The 18,401-nt window shown below is 50.5% G+C and overlaps 6 protein-coding genes across 6 annotated transcripts; 2 read left to right on the top strand and 4 right to left on the bottom strand.

Annotated features, from left to right (window-relative positions):
* Positions 1 to 230: 230 nt before the first annotated feature.
* EI97DRAFT_364074 (putative glycosyl transferase family 8 family) lies at positions 231 to 1,103 on the bottom strand (the record flags this gene model as incomplete). The annotated part of the gene is made up of 1 exon (XM_033794998.1): positions 231 to 1,103. A coding segment is annotated over one exon (873 nt), but the record flags the coding sequence as incomplete, so codon positions are not given.
* A 1,536-nt stretch (positions 1,104 to 2,639) lies between these two features.
* EI97DRAFT_123783 (uncharacterized protein) lies at positions 2,640 to 4,105 on the bottom strand. Its single transcript, XM_033793053.1, has 2 exons — positions 3,941 to 4,105; positions 2,640 to 3,889 (listed from the first exon to the last, which is right to left on the bottom strand). Exons 1-2 carry the CDS (start codon positions 4,017 to 4,019, stop codon positions 2,745 to 2,747), a joined length of 1,224 nt encoding a protein of 407 aa, XP_033657998.1. The 5' UTR covers positions 4,020 to 4,105; the 3' UTR covers positions 2,640 to 2,744.
* A 697-nt stretch (positions 4,106 to 4,802) lies between these two features.
* Positions 4,803 to 6,403, bottom strand: EI97DRAFT_369376 (cytochrome P450 51A; the record flags this gene model as incomplete). The annotated part of the gene is made up of 2 exons (XM_033795187.1): positions 4,803 to 6,146; positions 6,209 to 6,403. The coding sequence occupies 2 exons, from the start codon at positions 6,401 to 6,403 to the stop codon at positions 4,803 to 4,805; spliced, it is 1,539 nt and encodes a 512-aa protein (XP_033657997.1).
* Positions 6,404 to 7,911: 1,508 nt separating this feature from the next.
* On the top strand, positions 7,912 to 8,822 carry EI97DRAFT_498625 (uncharacterized protein; the record flags this gene model as incomplete). Its single annotated transcript, XM_033802566.1, has 2 exons — positions 7,912 to 8,424; positions 8,507 to 8,822. 2 exons carry the CDS (start codon positions 7,912 to 7,914, stop codon positions 8,780 to 8,782), a joined length of 789 nt encoding a protein of 262 aa, XP_033657996.1. The 3' UTR covers positions 8,783 to 8,822.
* Positions 8,823 to 10,688: 1,866 nt separating this feature from the next.
* On the bottom strand, positions 10,689 to 11,909 carry EI97DRAFT_430177 (uncharacterized protein). The gene is made up of 2 exons (XM_033797613.1): positions 11,217 to 11,909; positions 10,689 to 11,168 (listed from the first exon to the last, which is right to left on the bottom strand). Exons 1-2 carry the CDS (start codon positions 11,607 to 11,609, stop codon positions 11,079 to 11,081), a joined length of 483 nt encoding a protein of 160 aa, XP_033657995.1. The 5' UTR covers positions 11,610 to 11,909; the 3' UTR covers positions 10,689 to 11,078.
* Positions 11,910 to 14,470: 2,561 nt separating this feature from the next.
* EI97DRAFT_123649 (MFS general substrate transporter) lies at positions 14,471 to 17,846 on the top strand. Its single transcript, XM_033793052.1, has 12 exons — positions 14,471 to 14,823; positions 15,036 to 15,430; positions 15,484 to 15,500; positions 15,546 to 15,705; positions 15,757 to 15,977; positions 16,031 to 16,207; positions 16,253 to 16,283; positions 16,336 to 16,697; positions 16,757 to 16,847; positions 16,896 to 17,259; positions 17,309 to 17,370; positions 17,428 to 17,846. The coding sequence occupies exons 1-12, from the start codon at positions 14,743 to 14,745 to the stop codon at positions 17,789 to 17,791; spliced, it is 2,325 nt and encodes a 774-aa protein (XP_033657994.1). The 5' UTR covers positions 14,471 to 14,742; the 3' UTR covers positions 17,792 to 17,846.
* The last annotated feature ends 555 nt before the right edge of the window (positions 17,847 to 18,401 follow it).

Genomic DNA, 18,401 nt, shown 5'->3' with positions numbered 1-18,401 from the left:
TCTTGAAAAGACTGGTGACATGCCACAGTATATCTGCGTGGGTATTTTCTTCGTGGCAACACCCTGGGCCACCAGGGCCCTCCATGATCCCACGTAAGCACGGCTGACCAAGTCCTAATGCTTACGCGACGGTCAGGCGAATGCGTGGCGCAGAGCACCAGTTTATTTCTGGCACAACTGTTTCAGCTTCGATCCTTTGAGTCCTGAATGCATGAAGCGCGGAATCACCGCAACTCATCCATGGCCTCAAAGAACCCCTCCATGCGATATCTCCACGCCTCAAGCCACGGCTTCATCTCTTGATGGGCCGGCGCCCAGAACTTCTCATGCACGGACGCGACTCCGGCTTCTATATCTCTGGTGTAGGGGAAGTTGACGTTCCATGTGTTGCCGATGGGTTTCCAGGGCATATTTGCGCTCCAACGATGCGCGTAGTTGAGTAGACTTTGCTCGGGCAGTGCCGAATTGAACCGGTCCGGTTGCGCCAGAATCTTCATGTAGTGCTCGAATAGCTCTTTGTCGGGTCGAAAGACCATGAACCCTGCGTTGAGGTTATCGTCGCGTATGTAGTCGCCATTGCCGACCTGGGGAGGGTAATTGTGGTCGGGACTTGTCTCCATCGCGGCGGCGAAGGCATACGTCGTCGGGAGCTCACCTTCATCTTCCTTGTAGATCTCTGCGCTTCGGTTGGTACCGGTGGTTTGAAGCGCTACAGCAGGATCGTCGAAAACGCCATCAATAGGTTTGTTGAGAACGATGTCACTGTCGAGGAGACAGATGCGGTCGTATTCGGTGTGCTCCCAAAGGCGGAGCTTCGAGAGAACCTCGTTGTACTCTCGCTGTGCAGGTTTGATCCAGTCGGCGTGTATGGGCTTCACCTCCTTGATCACTGCACCATCTTTGCGCAGCCGCTCCCGCTTCGCTTCGGATACATTTTCTCCCACGAAGACTACAAAGGGAATACCCTTATTCTTGCTTCTTGTCTGCGGGTTGTGAAGGAGCTGATACGCTAGCAGCCGCGTCCCCGTAAGGTAGTTATCTTTCGCCCAATCTTCATCGCCTGATGGACCGGAAAGCAGGGTTGCGAAAGCATACTTCGGTCCCTTTGGCTCTTCCGCAGGGGGTTCTTCGACATGAAATTCGTTTACCTGCTCCGGAGGTCGTTTGTCGGCTTCTAATCCTGCCGATGGAGGGGACACATAGGGGTCCTGATGTGCCCATGTTTCTCCTTGCAATCTATCGTGGTGTATCCAGAGGGAGCCAAAGAGGAGAAAAGACACGATCGCTGCAATGTATATGGGAGCTTTGCTCGACTGTGAACGAAGGAAACCGACAGCCATGATGGTGTGGACGAAATGGCAGAATACGCAGATGGAAAGAGCGAGCGACGGAATGAACGCGAGAAAGGAGCAAGGCACAGGCGAAGGAAGGAGAGACCCCGCTGAAGGAGCAGAATAGCGCCAGAAGACTCCTTCAGTCAGCCCAACCGGGGGTTATGTATTCTACGGAGTAGTCGGACGCGTCAGGGATGCACGAATCTTACCTACGCCCCGTTCGTTCAGCGACCCACCTTCGAACAGTGGTTCCAGAAAAATATGCCCAGCCCCCGCGGACAATACAAACCGTCAATCGCCCTGATTCAGTTCAGCATGAACTTGATAATGTATGATTATCTTGCTCTCCTACATTTTGGAACTTCCCGTGCACATGCCCAAGGGGTGAATACTTGTTGCCCATGAACAAAGCGCGAGAGGTTCGCTGCAGGAGGTACAGCCCCGATGACCCGAGCAAATTCGCTCGCCTGCCTGTGCCTCCATGAATCGTTTCTCGTTTGACCGCCCTAGGTATTTCTTTTTGAGCAGTTCGGACCCTAGGAAGATGTGGCGCAGTCTCGCCCCTGAAGAAATGAAAAACCGCTAATGTGGATTCAGCCGCGCTACGCCGGGGAGCCAGAGCTCACTTCAGCACAGAACATGGAGGAGATAAGAATAGCAGCGTTAAATACCATCAATGGAATCGTAGAGTAGGCATAACCCTACGCACATACGTGCTCGCCGTACTTAACAACTCTCCAACAACTTGATCCAGTACCAACAGGCGGAAATCCATTCCTTAACAGTTGTTTCCTGGCCTCTAACCGCGATGCCAAATGCTGACGCAACACCGCCCCCACGCGATTTCTGCTTGGACGGAGGAGAATGGACCAATGATAGTCCTGGCAATGATTGGCCCGAGTATGACGAAAGAACAGCAAAAGGCTATTCCATTCTAGGCGATTAAGCGATTTCTACGATACACAGTACATCCCTTGACGCTTTTCAGGAAAAGATATGCACGGAGTATTCCGAACTGTGAATGACTTCAAGTTCGATGCCTCCGTTGGACCAATTCTCAAAGACGGCCATTTGTTCTCCGTGCGAAAGCGAGCTCTGGAACTGGATATCCATCCGGATGGCGCAAGCTGGGAACCCCCTGAGCATCGACGCGAAACAAAGGGAAGCACTGTACCCAGGATGATATCGTGGTTTTCATGACTGCTGTCACTCACTTCTCCAGGACCATTTTGGATAAATCCTATGAGAAGACCTGCCGCCAGTACGATATCCCCAACCGAGCTCCCTTTGCTGCTCCTTCTCGATTCCGCTGTATCTTGCACAGTATCATGAGAATCGGCAGAGAAAAGCCCAGATGGCAGTCCATCTGAGGGATAGTCTTTCAGCGCTGGAAGTGCCTGCGATGCAGCTTCAACCCATTCCTATCATGACCACAAATGCGACGATCCCTCGGACACTGAGCAGCGGAGATCGACCTCCAAAAGTAGCGCCCGATTTCGCGCTGGTAGGGCTTGACACCACTTGAAGATCCCCAGCTGGCATAACGGGAGGCGTTATAGTTGGGCCACGAATTGGCGTCGTTGTTCCACCAACAAGACCAAATGTTGAGCCAGAGGAAGATGTGAGGGAAACCGGCGTGCCATTCAGGGTGATGGGACTACCGGGGCCGAGTGTTTGAGAGCCGACAACATAGAGGACGGTGCCCGAGACAACAGTAGTGAAGATTGGAAGCCCGTCGAGAAGCCCTCCGTGGGTGAGCGCGGTTGTGGCTCCGCTTTCTACAAAAATAATGCCGCCGGCGGGGTCCTTGCTAAGAGATAGGATCTGATTTCCGACCGTGATGGACTGTCCCACAGTAAGTGTTGAACCGCCAACTACATATTGGTAGTCCGTTATTATGGTTGCGGTCACATCCCCAACAGTGAGAGGTGGGATAACCCGGGTCGCCGGGCTGTCACCGCCGGATATGATGCCCTGATGCGTGGATGTTGAGCCTCCAATCACGACAACAGGCCGTCCACTTGGATCCAGATGAATCACGGTCCTGCTTGGCTTATCCCCAATCGTTACAGTCCTCCCACCAGGGGTGAGCGTCTTGTCGCCGATCACAATGGCAGGTACCGGCACAGGCGTAAGGACATTATCGCCAATTGTCACAGTTGCGGGATTGGTCACGGTCGGGGGCTTTGTTGGCGTCGGTCTTCGAGAAGGGGTTTCCTGCATCTCATTCCCTTGTGCCCAGTCTGTTTCGGAAAGCTCGATTCTTGGGCGAAAGAATATATTAGGAGGACCGTCGTCTGGGAGTTCTTCGGGCTCTGAGATATTCGCAACCCCACTCTCGACTAAAGGGTTAGCCGTAGGGTAGGCAGACTCATCGCTTGATATAGGTCTACTGAGGTGCATTTGGGATCCGGTCGTATCGTTGATGATGGTACCGCTATCAGCGCCTTCCGTCGGTTGACTGAGTATGCTCGGGATAGGCGTTACAGATGCTCTGGCATCTGGCGAACATCCTATGTGCAAGGCTCCGAGGCGATCTGTTGCATTGCATTGCTCTGATAGAGATCAGATTGAGTCGCTCTGAGATGAGATTTTGTAGTTCTTACCCTGGCCCCTCGCCGAAGATCCCGCAATAAACGAAAGGAATGCCGCAACCAGTGTTGCGCGTCCGAGGAGTGACGCCATAGTTCCTTACCCTACACGGCACCCATACCCGTGCACATAGGGCGCGATACGAGGGGACTTGAGATGTCATTTCCTGCGGAGCCGCTTGCGAAGGGGTCACTCAGAAGTTTTCCCATCATTAGTGTGCTATTGACCCCTGGCACAACATCGTTCAGGAGTAGGGCCGATTACAATCATTGTCCAGCTACAACAAGTTTAGCAGTATGCATAGACCGCCAGACTCCACTTCCGATCCGAGGCCGCAATGAGCCAATGACGGTCATCTCAGGAGGTTGCGCAATTGGAGAAACTTGTAAGGCTGATGTCCGTGAGATTGAACATTTCGAACGATTTTCGAACGATTTTCTACCCTGTCGAACCATCCAAACGGGGCGCGGAGCTTCTTGAACATGTTGAAAGAGCGAAACAATTGCATGCGCTGATTGCATCTTTGCTTGTAGGTAGTGGAAAAGGAGACGCATCTCTGAAATACGCGATACAGAATTCGGCATTGCTAACTTATTGCTACCTTTTTCGGGTTGCTCACCTCATTTCGTCCTTGCATTGTCTCTTGGACGCCGACAGAAGCTTTGTTCAAAAGTAGGTCGACGATTCTTATCATTACAACTCACTTCAGAGCCCTCCGGTATCGGAAGGCCGTGGGGCTGGTTGAGATTCATTCTCAATGCCGGGCTCTCTGCGGACTGCTTCCTCAAAGACAGATCTCTCTTTATTGAGTATTTCCTGAAACATAATGTCTTATATTCCTCAGGTTACGCACCGTATATGGTTCCCAGCATCTCATCAGACAGCGGCTTCCTCTCGACGTTCCCATCGGATAATGGCGGGCCACTTCGGGGTTGCGAACATCGATGTATAATCTGTCTCTGGGACAATGCTGGAGCCATCAACGGTTGAGAATCTGAAGTGACGGACCAAAGTCGCAATGATGACACTCAGATTAACGTACGAGGCTTTCTCTCCTATACATCGATGCCTGCCGGCACCGAAAGGTATAAAGGGAGACTTCGTCCCCTTGTTGATGGGCCCATAACCGTAATCTACGATCTCGGTGTCTTGCTCGTCGTTATCTGAACGTGATAACCAGCGGTGAGGCTTCCACTTCTTCGCGTCGGGAAAGTATTCTTCGCTCATGGCGGTGATACTGGGGGAAGCGAGGAGCACCTTATCCGTACCGACAACATACGGAGTGCCAGGAACGGGCATTGGCTTCGTGACTTTGCGCAGAATGGCGAGGATTGAAGGGTGCACTCTCAGTGTCTCCTTGATGACGCCCTGCAGAAGGGGCATCTTGTCCAGATCACTGTATTGGAGTGGACGTAAATATCCGTTACCGCTTTCGCTTAGATTCCGTACTTGTTCCTGGTATAGTTCTTCCTGAATATCAGGCCTTGCTGCCAATTCCAGAAGGGTCCAGGAAGAAGCGGCGGAACTGGAGTGCTGACCGCCCATCAGTAGCGTTATCATAATATGTGCTATCTCCTTGTCAGGTACTGGTGTTCCATTCTTGTAAGTTGAGTGCATGAGGTTCCATATCATGTCGTGTTCGACTTCGCCTCCTTCTAATTCGACTTTGCGGCGCTCTGCAATGATATCTGTGAATATTTTACGAATCTTCACATGCGCTATATCCCGCCGGCGATTGTGTGGCAAGGGAGCCCAGGGGAGGAGGAAGTTGATTGGTTGGAAGCCCAAATCAAGGTCGTGATAAAGCCTTGCCATTCCTCTATCCAGCTTGCTTCGCACCTCGGCCCCTTGAAGGGCCCGGGCGGCTGTAAATATTGTGAGCTCGGCCATGGATGGGGTGACATTCAGCTGTCCAAGTCGACCTTTCAGCGATTGTGTTGTCTTGATGTAGTCAAGAACTTCTCTTTCGATAAGTGAGACGTGTTCTTTAAGGGCTTCCTGCGAAAGGCCGAATTTGATAAACCTCTTCTGTTCCATAAGTTTCTCATTAGGGCAGTCGTACACGACGTCCGTACCAAACATCGGGATCGTCAATGGGCCATAGATGTCTTCTGCGTTGCAGTCGCTGTGCTTAGCATTGAGGATGAAGTCGTTGCCACTACAGCCGAGATAGCAGGTCATTTTACGCCCAAAGAGCACAAATGTGAATATATCTCCGTGCTGGTTCAGTTGCGGTTAGGTCAAACACTATTACCAACCGCACGTGGTGGGCAACCTCTTACCTTTCTCCGGCAATCCTCCAGAAAGCGGTGCGGATTCTGACCATATGCAACAGCGTTCCCAACAAACGGCACACAATTAAAGACGAGAGGTGGCTCGCTTTTCCGGCGAGGAAGAAATTGCCGTAGAACGTTGACGAAGACGAAGACGATCAGTGAGCTGATTGCATATCCAGAGAACCACAAAAATGATGCCATCACGAGAGGAAAGTGTGGAGTGACGAGGCAACTGAAGACTGATGGCACCTTCAAAGCGAAAAGAGACATAGGAAAAAAAATAGTGGGTGATCATATTCGAGTCCCAGTCAACTTGCTGTTGCTAGCCAGCTTGGCGCGTAAGCAACCAGATGTCGTGCGAGAGCTGCAAGCCACTAGCGGGCGTCAGAAAATTTGGCGAATGGGTGAGCAATGATTTTAAATATCATTGTTCCCTGCACTCCGCTAGAAGGCGAGCCTTGTCAGAGTCGTCGACATAGTTACCACTCTATCGCGAAAGTGACACTGTCTCGTGCAGAGATGCCGTCGCTCAGTGTCGCATGTATGACTCTAGAGCGTTGTAGATTGTACTGTCTATGTTCCAACTTACGCAGTATACCTCCAGTAAAGCAGCGTCACAAAGGTGTTCGAAGAAAGTTGGTGATTGAAGGTACTGTTGTCGAGCAACAACGCCTTTCGCCCTTTTCAAGGGCTATGGGTCCCGAATCATGGAACGCTATTTGAGGGGTGCCCTCGCGACCGTTTTACATCCCAATGCCATGACTGTGGTCGTATTTGCTGGAGTGTTATTTGTCCGTCGCGAAGCGGGTACGTCTGTTTTTCCCCACTAACCTACCTTTAGGTACCGAATCAAGTCCGCAAGTAAGACGCATATTCACATAGCGTAGGTGGTGTATCACGACTGCAATAGTGCATGGATTGAGGTCTATTGTTCGAAAGATAAAAAAAAAGGAAAAGGGGAAAGGCGATACCTATGTGGGGTAGAATAATCTGTCGTGAATGACACACTGTTCCCCGGAGAAAGGGTCGACGCGGCTAAGTCTTTGTCGATGCGAGAGACGCGGGTGTCGGTGCCTTCTGCAACTTACGAGTGATGAGCAACCCTTAGTAAAATTGAAAGCAACACTTTCTTCAGTTCAGGCGTGTACATTGTGGTACCGGCATTAAAGAGTATGGTGGCCTTCCAGCGGACAAGTTGAGTGGATCCGGAGACCGTTGTCATGTCCACATCTCCGCAAGCCAAGGAAGAAGTTGCGCCCAACTCTAATCCACCGAAATACTAAGTTCTCGGACTCTTGGTACATGCCTCTGTATATGTGGCCACTAGGCGCTGCGCAATCTATTGGATAGCTCTCACACCAGAACCGGGTAATGGTTCAAAACCAACATCTCTTGCAGGGATGTCAGGGCGATTCTAGCCAATAGTGAAATTTTCCTTATACAACCCAATACTAATAGATAGACTTACAGTGCGGACGCTAAAAACCACTCGTGCTTGGAAGCTTCGAACTGGTATTTAAAAAGGCAAGCTCTACGTTCCACAATAATAACGGAGGGGCCGTTTGACCCACATAAATCAACGCAGCGGAGGATAGCACATTGAAAGCACTTCGCGAAAAACAGGTATAAAGCTTACAAGCGACCGACGGTTAAGAAAAGAAGTGCACACTGGAGTCTAGAGACAATCAACAGGAGCCAACGGCATAGCCATGAAGAGACCCACATTATGCCTCCCCATCCTCCTCGCCGCCACTTCCTCAGCAAGATCCATACTTGCTACGAGCCAGCGAAGCTCTGAGCTTACTGACGACTTCGACGGGCCAGCTCAATGGAAGTTCACGCTGCAGAACTGGTCCGGCGACGGCTGCCCTGACTTCGGCAACACCAGCGCCACCCCCGGTTACAGTTTCACGCGCCAAAGCTCAGGCCCCTTCATGTCAAATAGTTCCGCCGACACTTTCTGGAGCTACATTTCGTTCCCGTGGATGCAGGCTTCCTTGGATGGAAATAATCCTTCAAAACTGGCGCGCATTAGCTGTGATGTTACGGTGCTTTATGAGGAAGTGACGCCGTATGGGTCGGCACTCCCACCGGAGAAGAGGACGCATAAACTGAAGTTGCACAAGAATGGGAGCACAATTGAGGCAAATTATAAGCTAGATAAAGGCGTGAATGCGGAGTGGCAGGTTCGGTTTTACGATCCGCAGGATTTCACTGTCATGGTATGTGAGCCTTTCAGATTCTGCCCATTGTGGGAAGCTTCATGGTCTGGCAGATGTTTGACCAATGTCTGACAATGAGTAGGCCCAAGATTGGGCTAGTGTTGACGGCCCTCTCGAAAGTGGGAACGATACGCATATGGCCTTTGAGTGGCTGCCGCCTCTTTTTGCGCCGGATCCGTACGTACAATCAGAGTGCGGTCGCAGCGTCTTTCGCATTAGGCTCGATCTATGGCTTGCTAGCAGAGCGACAGGAGCTGGTGGGAAGGTCTTTTCAAAGAGAACAGACTGGAACAATGGAAAAGGGAAGCAATGGGACGGAGTTAATTTGGGGTACAGTTACGATTGGGAGAAGTGTTGAAAAACCTAACTGCTCCACCCATGGGCATTACAAGCATTGTCATGACTATCGACTTCTGCGATACAACTAATAGCAATGATTTGCAACTAGAGTCAGGCTCTTGAGGGACCAGATCATCAATTGAGACCAATTACATTATGATTGATGAATCTAATTCGATTTTGGTAATTTGCTCGTAGCAGGGCTTTACGAGTCCACTGTACATCAATGCGATTATGTTGTGAGACTTTCTACACACTTATGGCTTGCGCGGAAAGGTCTGGACACAGAAATAGCGCTCTGGTAAGCCTTTACCTACAGTATCCCTTACTAGACTCTAGTGTCTTAAATTGAAGATTTAAAACATGTTCAGTGAAGGTGTGGTCTCTGAGGTGTTTTGATTGCTAAGCCGCCGAGATGCAATACGCACTTCGGGCCACGAAGGTCACGCTAGTCAACTGCTTGACAGTGACCAATCATGGCATATTTATTGACCTACAGACCCAAAGGTCAAGGTTAACAAGGTCTAAAAGGCACTGTTTATATAAAGCCCTGACGGTTCATCCTTAAATTCCTTAACGAAAGAGGATTTTTGGTACCTCCCGCCCTTCCCCAAGACCAATATCACCAACATTCACTGGCAAACAATAACCCCGTTTTGCAGATTCTGCAAACCCCAAAGCGAACATCATTGCCGTTACTCGGCAGCGTAGCAACCACTGCGTGGCACCCGAGTCCCTGAAGATTCGGCACGAGCCACCACCGCTGACGATGTTGCCGCGGTTGGCTCGAACCGGGTTGCCCAAGTTGCCAAAACTGGCCGCGATGGATGTACGGACGATGTTGCGGGGGATTTCACTCTGAACGCCGGTGCCGGTGTCGTCACGGGAGAGTTGGACGCGCGGAGGGTTAGTAGGGACTCGCGGGGAATTGGACGGAGGATGAGGAGAGATGGAGGGGGATTGGAATAAATGGATGCCACTGACAAACCACAAGACCTGCGAAGAGAGCGGAGAGGATGAGTGTAGACTTCATCTTTGCACAAAGGATATGTTGTAGAAGCGGAGGTGCAGTGTGGAGATTGGATGAGCTTCTGATGATGATGGTAGGAAGATAGTTGAGCGGGTAACGCACTGCATTTTATACATGATTTCGAGTGACCCTGCCTCATTTCCGTGTGGCACTCGTACCCATTCTCGAAAACTACCATTTCCCCTTTTCGCCATCGGTCCTTCCATGCAGTGCTGAGATGCACCTCTCTCCCCACTTTGGATTGAGACCAAGCATCTGGAACATGAACTTGTAAAATGTCTCTCCAAAGCAACTGGTACCCTAGGGTAGGATTTGAGCACAAAGCGTTTGGCGGTGAGTACACTTCACACTGACACTTTTGACAACCAGTGCCATCACTCGAAGTCAGCATAGTGTCGTCAAAAATGTTTGAAGCCAAGCCCCTGTCATCATCACTAAGATGTGGGGAACGCGGTAGGTCGCTGTCTAGTCGCCGACGCAAACAGCCGACTGATAACCGACTTCGTAGGTGAGATACTCTGTGAATTAAGTAGGCTGTATAGGCCAAAGAGGCTTAGTTGGATGAAAGATGATGTTCTACCGAAAGTTCTGCTCTGGTGAGCTCAAGATGTTGAGGTAATCGGTTGGAATAGATTGCCCAGGTGGATTGTCTTGGCGTGCTTACTGGGGTTGTGGTGTACTGCAGTAATGTGCGTACAACGTGAGTATTGCCCTTCGGTCAATATCAGAAATGTGATTTGCGGAGTCACTCCAAGCTGGGAATGGTCGGACATCCCGGGTGAATTGTGCGAATGACCCTCTGGAATGAGACTGCGGAGCGCACCAGGTTAGCCAATGTGCAAACGAGAACACTGCTCTTGAAAAAGAGAATTTTGGTGTGAAGTTTTTCGTTCAACGGGCGTTATCTGGAGAAATACAATAAAGCTAAGAAATCGAATTATAGCTGCGTCACCCGCACCTCCTTTCACTCTACTGGGAGAGGTGTACGTGTCTGATGGAAACTGCTTTTGATTGATGCCAAGATCATCCCATGCTCCGATGACGAGGTATATCTAGGAGCCTGTCTGCTGCTGATACAATTCTCTATGAAGATATCCGTAATGATCTTCAGGGAAGATGTAAAACACTGATTGGAATCCTGTCACGCGGAAATGGCTTTGGCGATACTCCAGTCAATGATGATTGATGCAGCCAAATATTGTACAGTAATGAAGCCATGTCAGTCTCCAGACAATGATAATGCGTTGACTCCTTTTCAAGCAACTCCTGACTCACTGCAACACCTTCATCGCTTAACGTTTTCGATCCCTTCCTTGATATCGTGTGCGGCCTTTTCTGCAGTCTTGTCAAGACTAAGGTGGGAGTGGTAGAGCTCCTTTGTCATGTTAGAGTTAATTGAGTCTGACTGCTATGGCCGACGTACTTGCTCCGCACCCTCGCCCTTCGCCTTGGCCATCTCTCGTGCTCTGGCCCATCCATCTGCTCCGAGACCGAAGTGCATCGCATAACGATCCTGCTCGCCACCCTCTCCCTTTGCCATGAGAATGCTCCGGGCAGCGGCCCTCACCCTTTCCTCATCGAGGCCAAAGTGAGATCGATAACGATCCTGCTCTGCGCCAACTCCCTTCATTGTGGCGACTTTCTTAATCTTCTCAAGCCCATCACTCCCAAGTCCGAAATGAGCTTCGTACCGGTCCTGCTCAGCACCTGAGCCCATTCTTGACGTCCTATGGACGGCTTCGCGGGCGGCTTTCTCGGCGCTTTCGGTGGCGGCCGCTTCATTGCTCGTGTTGCTGAAACGGTTGAACAGTGTCATTGTGTTCGGAATGGGTGAGGTTAGAGATGTTTCACTTCAGTTGCTTGGAAAGATCTGATTCTAGTGGTGAATTTGATGCGTATGATATTGAGCAGAGGAAGACTGAGGTAGAGCTGGCCCTATATCCCCTCAGTGACGGGGTATGACGTAGCCAGGCAGTGAATATGCCACCACCCTCACGTGACCGGGGTGGGGTTGATCCTTCCAGCATATCCGTCGCCTCAAACGAGTCTGAGCTGGGGCGTGAAAGAGAATAGAAGGGATACAATTCGTTGTAAGACGAGAAGAGGTGCAAACAGGAGGAGAGGGATGTGCAGGCAGAGCGCTGAAGGTGAGACAGCAAGCCAGAGGTTCCAGGACTCTTGATTGGTCAACTTCGCGATATCGATAAGAGACCGCTTGAAAGCTTGGTGTTGATCTATTTCATGCCTCAACACGTCCATGATTCCATTTCCTACTTCTCGAACCAACATCTTATTATATACGGAGTACTAGGTAGACTAGTAAAGTCTAGTCAGGAGACTGTAGGCGCAGTTCTGTATTCTTCTCGGTCTTTTTTCTCTATGTTAACCTCCCAACGGCCGGCCAACATTTAGCTTGTCCCTTGTCTCCTCAAGCTTAAGGCGCCGTAGTTCTTCGCAGCCGGCGATCCATCGATCGACAACTCTCAAATGACTCAAACGAGAATGTCCGGAAATTCAAGTGCCCGGATTGTGGCTAACTATACGCCATCACTCCCAACGCCATTTCCCCCAAAAGTTGAAAAGAACTCCTGATGGGTATCAATTGCCTCTCGCGTGGAACCATCCAAAATTAGGAAGTAAAGTGCGATACCGAAGCCGTGGTCAGTGGCATAATCGTAATATTTGATCGAGCTCATATAGTGAACGCAGACTTAGTGGGAAAGCGATGAGTCGATCTCTGAGAGTGCGCCTGTTAATCTGGACAGTGTCCATTTCCACGGCGCCGTCTTTCCCGTTGGAGTCTCTGCATCCTTAATTGCTTCACCTGAGTAAGACGACGGGTTAGTGCCATCTCGATTCTCCCCCCATGCCTCAAATATGTTTCGTCCGCATTGTAGTCCAATAAGAGCTCCACGATCTTGTCGCTTCTTCTCGAGTTTGACCGCAGCGCTTTTTCCAGCGGCGAGCACAGGTAGTTATCCCTGCAGTCTACGTCCGCACCGAACCTGAGTAATTCCTTGACCAGGTCTTCTTCCTCATGGCGAACAGCGAGGTGAAGAGGATTTTCGCCATGGCTGTTGAGATTGTTGACCCGGAATCGGTTCCGCTGCAGTTCTTCGGTTTTCAGAAGTTTGGCTAATATGCGCTTATTTCCAGAACACACCGCGTGGTGCAAGGCGTTGTTCCCGTTCTTGTCAAGAGCTAGGAGCGTATCGCCTGCCCTCAGTCGCTCTTTGATCCCGTTCCAATCACTTTTCTCGATTGCGGCTATCAGTTCGCTCGACAATCTGTCCTGCTGGATAGCGCTATCATGCCGCACCAGTCGGTTGGCTTGCTCTGTGAGGATTTCGTCGCCGTATGCTTGCAGTCCCTCTCCATTGTGGCCGTCTCTAAGACTGTAGTCGCCAGTGTTAGCACCCTCCATCACATAGGGAACTTCCATGGCCACATTCTTAACAGCAGACATAACGTACAATATTGCAACGCTCAGCGTGATTTGTATATGATTTTGCAAATCGCGGATCACCTCTTTGACCTCGTCCAGCCGCTGTCGCCCTCCGCCCTGGTCAAAGGCCCAGTACTCTAAGACTCTCCGGAACGGTGTGGGATCGCCGATATCAATATCATCTCTTATCTGGGTCAACCTTCTGAGTTGCCTCCGAGTTTCTTCCGCTTGTCGACTGAGGTTTCTCGCCGCACCTTGAAGCCTCTGATTTGGGCTGTCGTTGATCTCCTCGAGGACAGAGTGGACCAATTCCAGCGTCTCGGCGTGGCGCTGAATTAGGTTACCAAGGTCTCTGACTCCTAAGCCTTACTTAACAGCTGATTTTCGCTAAGTCCAAAGAGAGATGATATGCGCACTGCCTCTAATCAAGCGGACATACGATTCTTACTTACTGTTGAAATGCTCTCCGATCCCTCTTGCAAAATCTTGGATGAATATTGCGGCTTCTGCCTGGATTAGTGTTGCGCAGGGAATAGAGGATGTTTTCCGCACTTGAAGTGAATTGCACAATCTGGAAGACCGCAGATAGAGCGGACACAGCGGTTAACGGATCGGCCATCTTAGCGGCGCAGGTTGAATCGATGTGTTCGGGGTGAATGGAGGCAGCATACACAATAGACAAGGCGCACACCCTCCCAGAAGCATGGACACCCTAGACCCCGCTTTACTAGGAAGAGGCTGAGCATCCGCCTCGTTTTCGACAGGAGGCAAGAGGCAGAGTAGGGCCGATGGTCGGCGCCAGGCTGAAATGGAATGCACACATTCACGAGAGTAGAGTTTCTCATTACAAGGTGTCCTCGAGGCTTCGTCTTCATCGAATCTGTTTAGCGAAGCGACTGTTCGTATGTATAGCGAAACCTTTTCTTTACCCCGCAAACAAAAGGAATTGTGGGCAACCATGGTTGAGGCTCAGACTCCGTATTTCGCCTTACCAGGCTGGATATCCTCACGACTTTCGCCACTATGCACCCTTTCACCGGTTTCTTGGACCTTCAGCCGGCCCGCATTGCTGTCCAGCCGTGTAAGATGCACAAATATGTGTTCGAAGCAATCCAAGCGAGGCTTGGATCATAGAAGTCGAAGGACGTTTGCTGACGTGGTCAATTACGAGGTTCAAAATCTAGGAGAAGGATAACCAATGACCTCAATGACTGCTGCAGTGTTCATCATCCACGCTGAATGGCATGTGGCATAAACTTTCTGCGATTAACTTTGGCTGGATTCTACGACGCCTGACAATCATCACACTTCAGTACTCGGCTAATTTTTTTAGGACATGGCTTCGCCAGAACCGCCATCAGCCTGATGCCTTGCTATCACACGACCAGGCTGTCCTGCCTTGCCCATAGTGTACTCCGGTGAGCCTCAGCCTTGTACGTCGCAACCCAATGTTCCTAACTCTTTAAAACGGACAATCTCTCTTCTACCGTGTTGTTGCGTCACCATGGAGCCACAACGTGAGTCGTTCGAACTCTCGCCCAGAAGGCTGAGGGAGTATACAACTTCTGGTCAGAATACAGATAGGGTAAGTACGAATTCGCTATCTGCATCTAGCATTTACAGTTTTTTCAGTCGCCAGTTGCAGGTAGTATGCAAAATTTGGAGGCCTTTTCGGCCTGAATTCCAGAATATATTTCTCCATGTCCAAACATTGGCACTAACCGTACTCTTACGCCATATTTCGCCCTCTCCGGCACTCTCTGTTTACTCGACTGTATACACTAACCTTTGCACGAGGAAATACCTGCTGTTCACCCATCAGTCCGTGAAGCCGATGCATTATCTGAGATTCGGAGCAGCATCATTTCAGAGGACACCAGACCACAGGAAGAAGTCGATGTGGATATTGACAACCCACTCAGAGTCTTGTCCGAATCAGAGAGAAACAGGAAAATCAACGAGCTAATCGAGTTCGATCGTGGTTTGAGGGATTATCGCAATCTCCTGAGGCGAGGCGGAATACATGCTACAGTACAGGTGCCTAGGATCGTAGTAGAAGACGACCAAGATGGCCAAAACCTCTCCAGGGCTCAGAAAAGGTATCTCAAACGGGAAACGAAATTGGGAACATTCAGGCAGTCCAAGCATTTACGGAGTAGCCTCTTAGCGACTTGTTTGGCTGGAATGATTCAGTAAGTATACCTGTTTGCCCTAGATACTGAACGGATGTTAATGTACAAATCAGAGGATGGACGCAGTCAGGTACGATTCTACTTTCCTTCCTCAATTCTTTATTGACACTTGTAGCAATCAATGGCTCCAACCTTGCCATGGCCCAGGAATTCCATATCCAAGTTAGCAGTAGGCCCATTGCCACACCTGGTCTTCCGGAGCCTGGGAAGAGCGAACACAGTCTATGGATGTTCGGCTTTGTTACCGCGGTTCCTTTCCTCATTGGGGGCATTGTGTAGGTTTTTGCCTATTCACATCTTTTGCTTCCTCTGCTTAGGTTCTTCAGGGCCCCCATCATTTCTGATCCATTGCAAGAGCGTCATCTAGGACGAAGAGGAGCGATAGCAGTAGCATGTTTGGTGTCCATCGGTGCTACTATCGGGCAAGCCTTCTCCAAAACTCTGGACCATCTTATTGGCTGTCGACTTTTAATCGGCGCTTCACTGGCCGCAAAAGCGTCTGCTGCACCACTACTTACCGCTGAAGTAGCACCTAATCATTTGAGAGGTGCGTTTTGTGCGCAATGGGGCTCGTTTCTTCATGGAACTTACCAGGTTTAGGTAATCTACTTGCAACTTGGCAACTCAGTGATGCCTTCGGCATCTTCCTGGGGTTTTCCGCTAATCTTGCCATACTCAACATTCATTCCGCAAATTCAAATATCATCTGGAGACTGCAGACAGTAACAGTTCTTATACCCACCGTTCTTCTACTTTTCGTAGTGCTTCTCACACCAGGTCCGTGGATTCCGCTTTCGTAGCGCTGTAGCTAATGAGGTGCAGAGTCACCGAGATTCCTTATGAAGCATGGGAAGTATGTTGTACGGACCGTTGGTTGGAGTTGCAGGTATCTAATGCGTTATCAGACTGCGCCGAGCCCTCGAGTCATTCATCTTACTACGTCCGACTCCAGTGTCTGCCATAGCTGGGGCGCGAGACTTCGTCTATGCGCATTTCCAGCTTGACGCTGAGAGCAAATCAATGGGTAGACATTTAGCAGCTCGCGAAATGGATGACTCAGAGTCAATTGGGAGTGAATATCCCGACGACGATAGTATTGCAGGAGTACCGCCAAGGAGACACCTACCGCCACCCCGATATCATCACTCGCAAACCAGCTATTTCCGTAGATTGGCCTATTTTTGGCGCGTTCCCCGGGCAAGACGGTCGCTGGCGTGCGCTTCAACTGCCATGGTTGCACAGCAATTTACTGGCGTGAACACCATAGGTTGGTTCAGCCCTCAGGACCCTTCTTCAAGCCTTCACTAAGGTATAACGTTACTGCAGTATTTCTCTCAACTGTGCTGCTCGCTAAAGCAGGGGCATCCGCTGTCGACAGTGCATGGGTGGGCTTTGGGTTGGGCCTGACTAATTTCATGTAAGTGGGCAGTCCTGGGTCGCAGGGCAGCGAAAGTAACAATTGCAGTTTCGGGATCCCGGCATTCTACTACGGAGAAACTATTGGACGAGCAACTCTGCTCCTACTTGGGTTTCCCTTTATGTTTCTTTTTATGCTTCTGCTCGCTATATTCTTCGGTATCCGTGAACCCGGCGAGCATTCCCTTACCGTACTCTTTGGCATCTTTGGTCTGCTTTTCATGATTTCTTACTCGCCGACGGCAGGGACGTCACCATTCGCTATTTCCGCGGAAGTATTCCCGCTGGTCATTCGCGAGGTCGGACATTCACTGGCAGTGACTGTCAATTTCGTCTTGCTGGGAGTGGTGCTTCTGGTATTTCCAAGTCTGAGCGACAACAAGGGAGCTTATGGTTCAAGCCTGGGACTCTTCGTAAGTGACACCACCAAATGGTCGTGTTTGCCGATCTAACGGTCTGCAGGCAGGGCTTAACGTAATTGCCTTCGTGTTGTGTTATCTCTATGTCCCAGAGACAAAAGGCAGGTACGTATAGTGCTCGGATCTACCCATGACACACATGACCTGACCGTTTGTACCCAGAACCCTAGAAGAGCTGCGTTCAACATTCGATCTGCCGACCAGAATACACATCCGCTATCGAATGCTGTACATCACAGAATGGTTCGCCATGCGCTTCCTCCTACCCGTTGCTCTCAAACTTCACCTTTTGAAGAGCAAGCGCAGAAAGGATCTCAGGGAAAGGTCCGAAATGTTCAAACAGAGGATCACTTTCCATCGATGGGGGCCGGAAGAGATTCAAGTCGCCAGGAGGCGATGGCAGGCAGCTACACAGTGTGAGACTATCCCAGACGTCGAGCATCTATTCTACCCATGGGGACAAGCGAGGAGACCTCCGCCAGGAAGGGTGGAAACCAACGGGGATATTGACGGACAGAATCGCTGAGACTAGGGAGAGAGGATTGGCATATAAGGTTCTGCCCGGATTTGCCGCACCCCAGGCCAGGGATGGTCTGGCATATATTGCGGTTGGCCATATGGCATCAAATATATGGCTTAACGGAAGCGAGTCGCGGTTTCAGGTGCCAGGGAATGTCTAGAAGTTGACCTGCACACTGTTAAATCTATCTCTCGTGTTCCCAACCTATCCCAACGAGCTGGCCGGTCTCTCAGCGCAGGAAAGGTAACCGCCAAATACCGGTCGGTTACACCAAGATCAATATGCGGAACCTGTTGGTGTCGGTCCCGTATGGTGCACCGCACTGCCTCCGAACAGGCAGATCCTCTTTTTAGGTGTCTTAAGATCGCCCTAGACTCACGGGGCAACATTTACTGATTATATGAAGCGACAATCGTTAGGCACACTGCGGCTGAGACGTCTGGTTTTCCATGTACGACTGTTGCCGCGGCCAGTTGGGTATGAAAGGTGGGAGGTACGCGGTAGAGACGGTGTGTTTTGTGAAGTCGGAAATAGGGCCCGGTTCGGCGAGCAATTACAATCGATGAGAGGACTGCGAGACAGGCGACGTTGCAAGGTGAAAACCTCCTTATTTGGG

This window comes from Westerdykella ornata, assembly GCF_010094085.1.
Source record: "Westerdykella ornata strain CBS 379.55 unplaced genomic scaffold EI97scaffold_2, whole genome shotgun sequence".
Classification (NCBI taxonomy): domain Eukaryota; kingdom Fungi; phylum Ascomycota; class Dothideomycetes; order Pleosporales; family Sporormiaceae; genus Westerdykella; species Westerdykella ornata.
This window is presented reverse-complemented; position numbering and strand designations above follow the sequence as displayed.

Excerpts from the sequence above, each read along its gene's own strand:
- EI97DRAFT_123783 (XM_033793053.1), bottom strand. The coding sequence starts at position 4,019 with ATGGCGTCACTCCTCGGACGCGCAACACTGGTTGCGGCATTCCTTTCG. Across the intron at positions 3,890-3,940 it reads ATCTTCGGCGAGGGGCCAGG|AGCAATGCAATGCAACAGAT; the intron begins GTAAGAACTACA and ends GATCTCTATCAG.
- EI97DRAFT_123649 (XM_033793052.1), top strand. The coding sequence starts at position 14,743 with ATGGAGCCACAACGTGAGTCGTTCGAACTCTCGCCCAGAAGGCTGAGG. Across the intron at positions 15,978-16,030 it reads AGCACCTAATCATTTGAGAG|GTAATCTACTTGCAACTTGG; the intron begins GTGCGTTTTGTG and ends TACCAGGTTTAG. Across the intron at positions 16,284-16,335 it reads TTCCTTATGAAGCATGGGAA|ACTGCGCCGAGCCCTCGAGT; the intron begins GTATGTTGTACG and ends ATGCGTTATCAG.
- EI97DRAFT_430177 (XM_033797613.1), bottom strand. The coding sequence starts at position 11,609 with ATGACACTGTTCAACCGTTTCAGCAACACGAGCAATGAAGCGGCCGCC. Across the intron at positions 11,169-11,216 it reads AGGGCGAGGGTGCGGAGCAA|GAGCTCTACCACTCCCACCT; the intron begins GTACGTCGGCCA and ends AACATGACAAAG.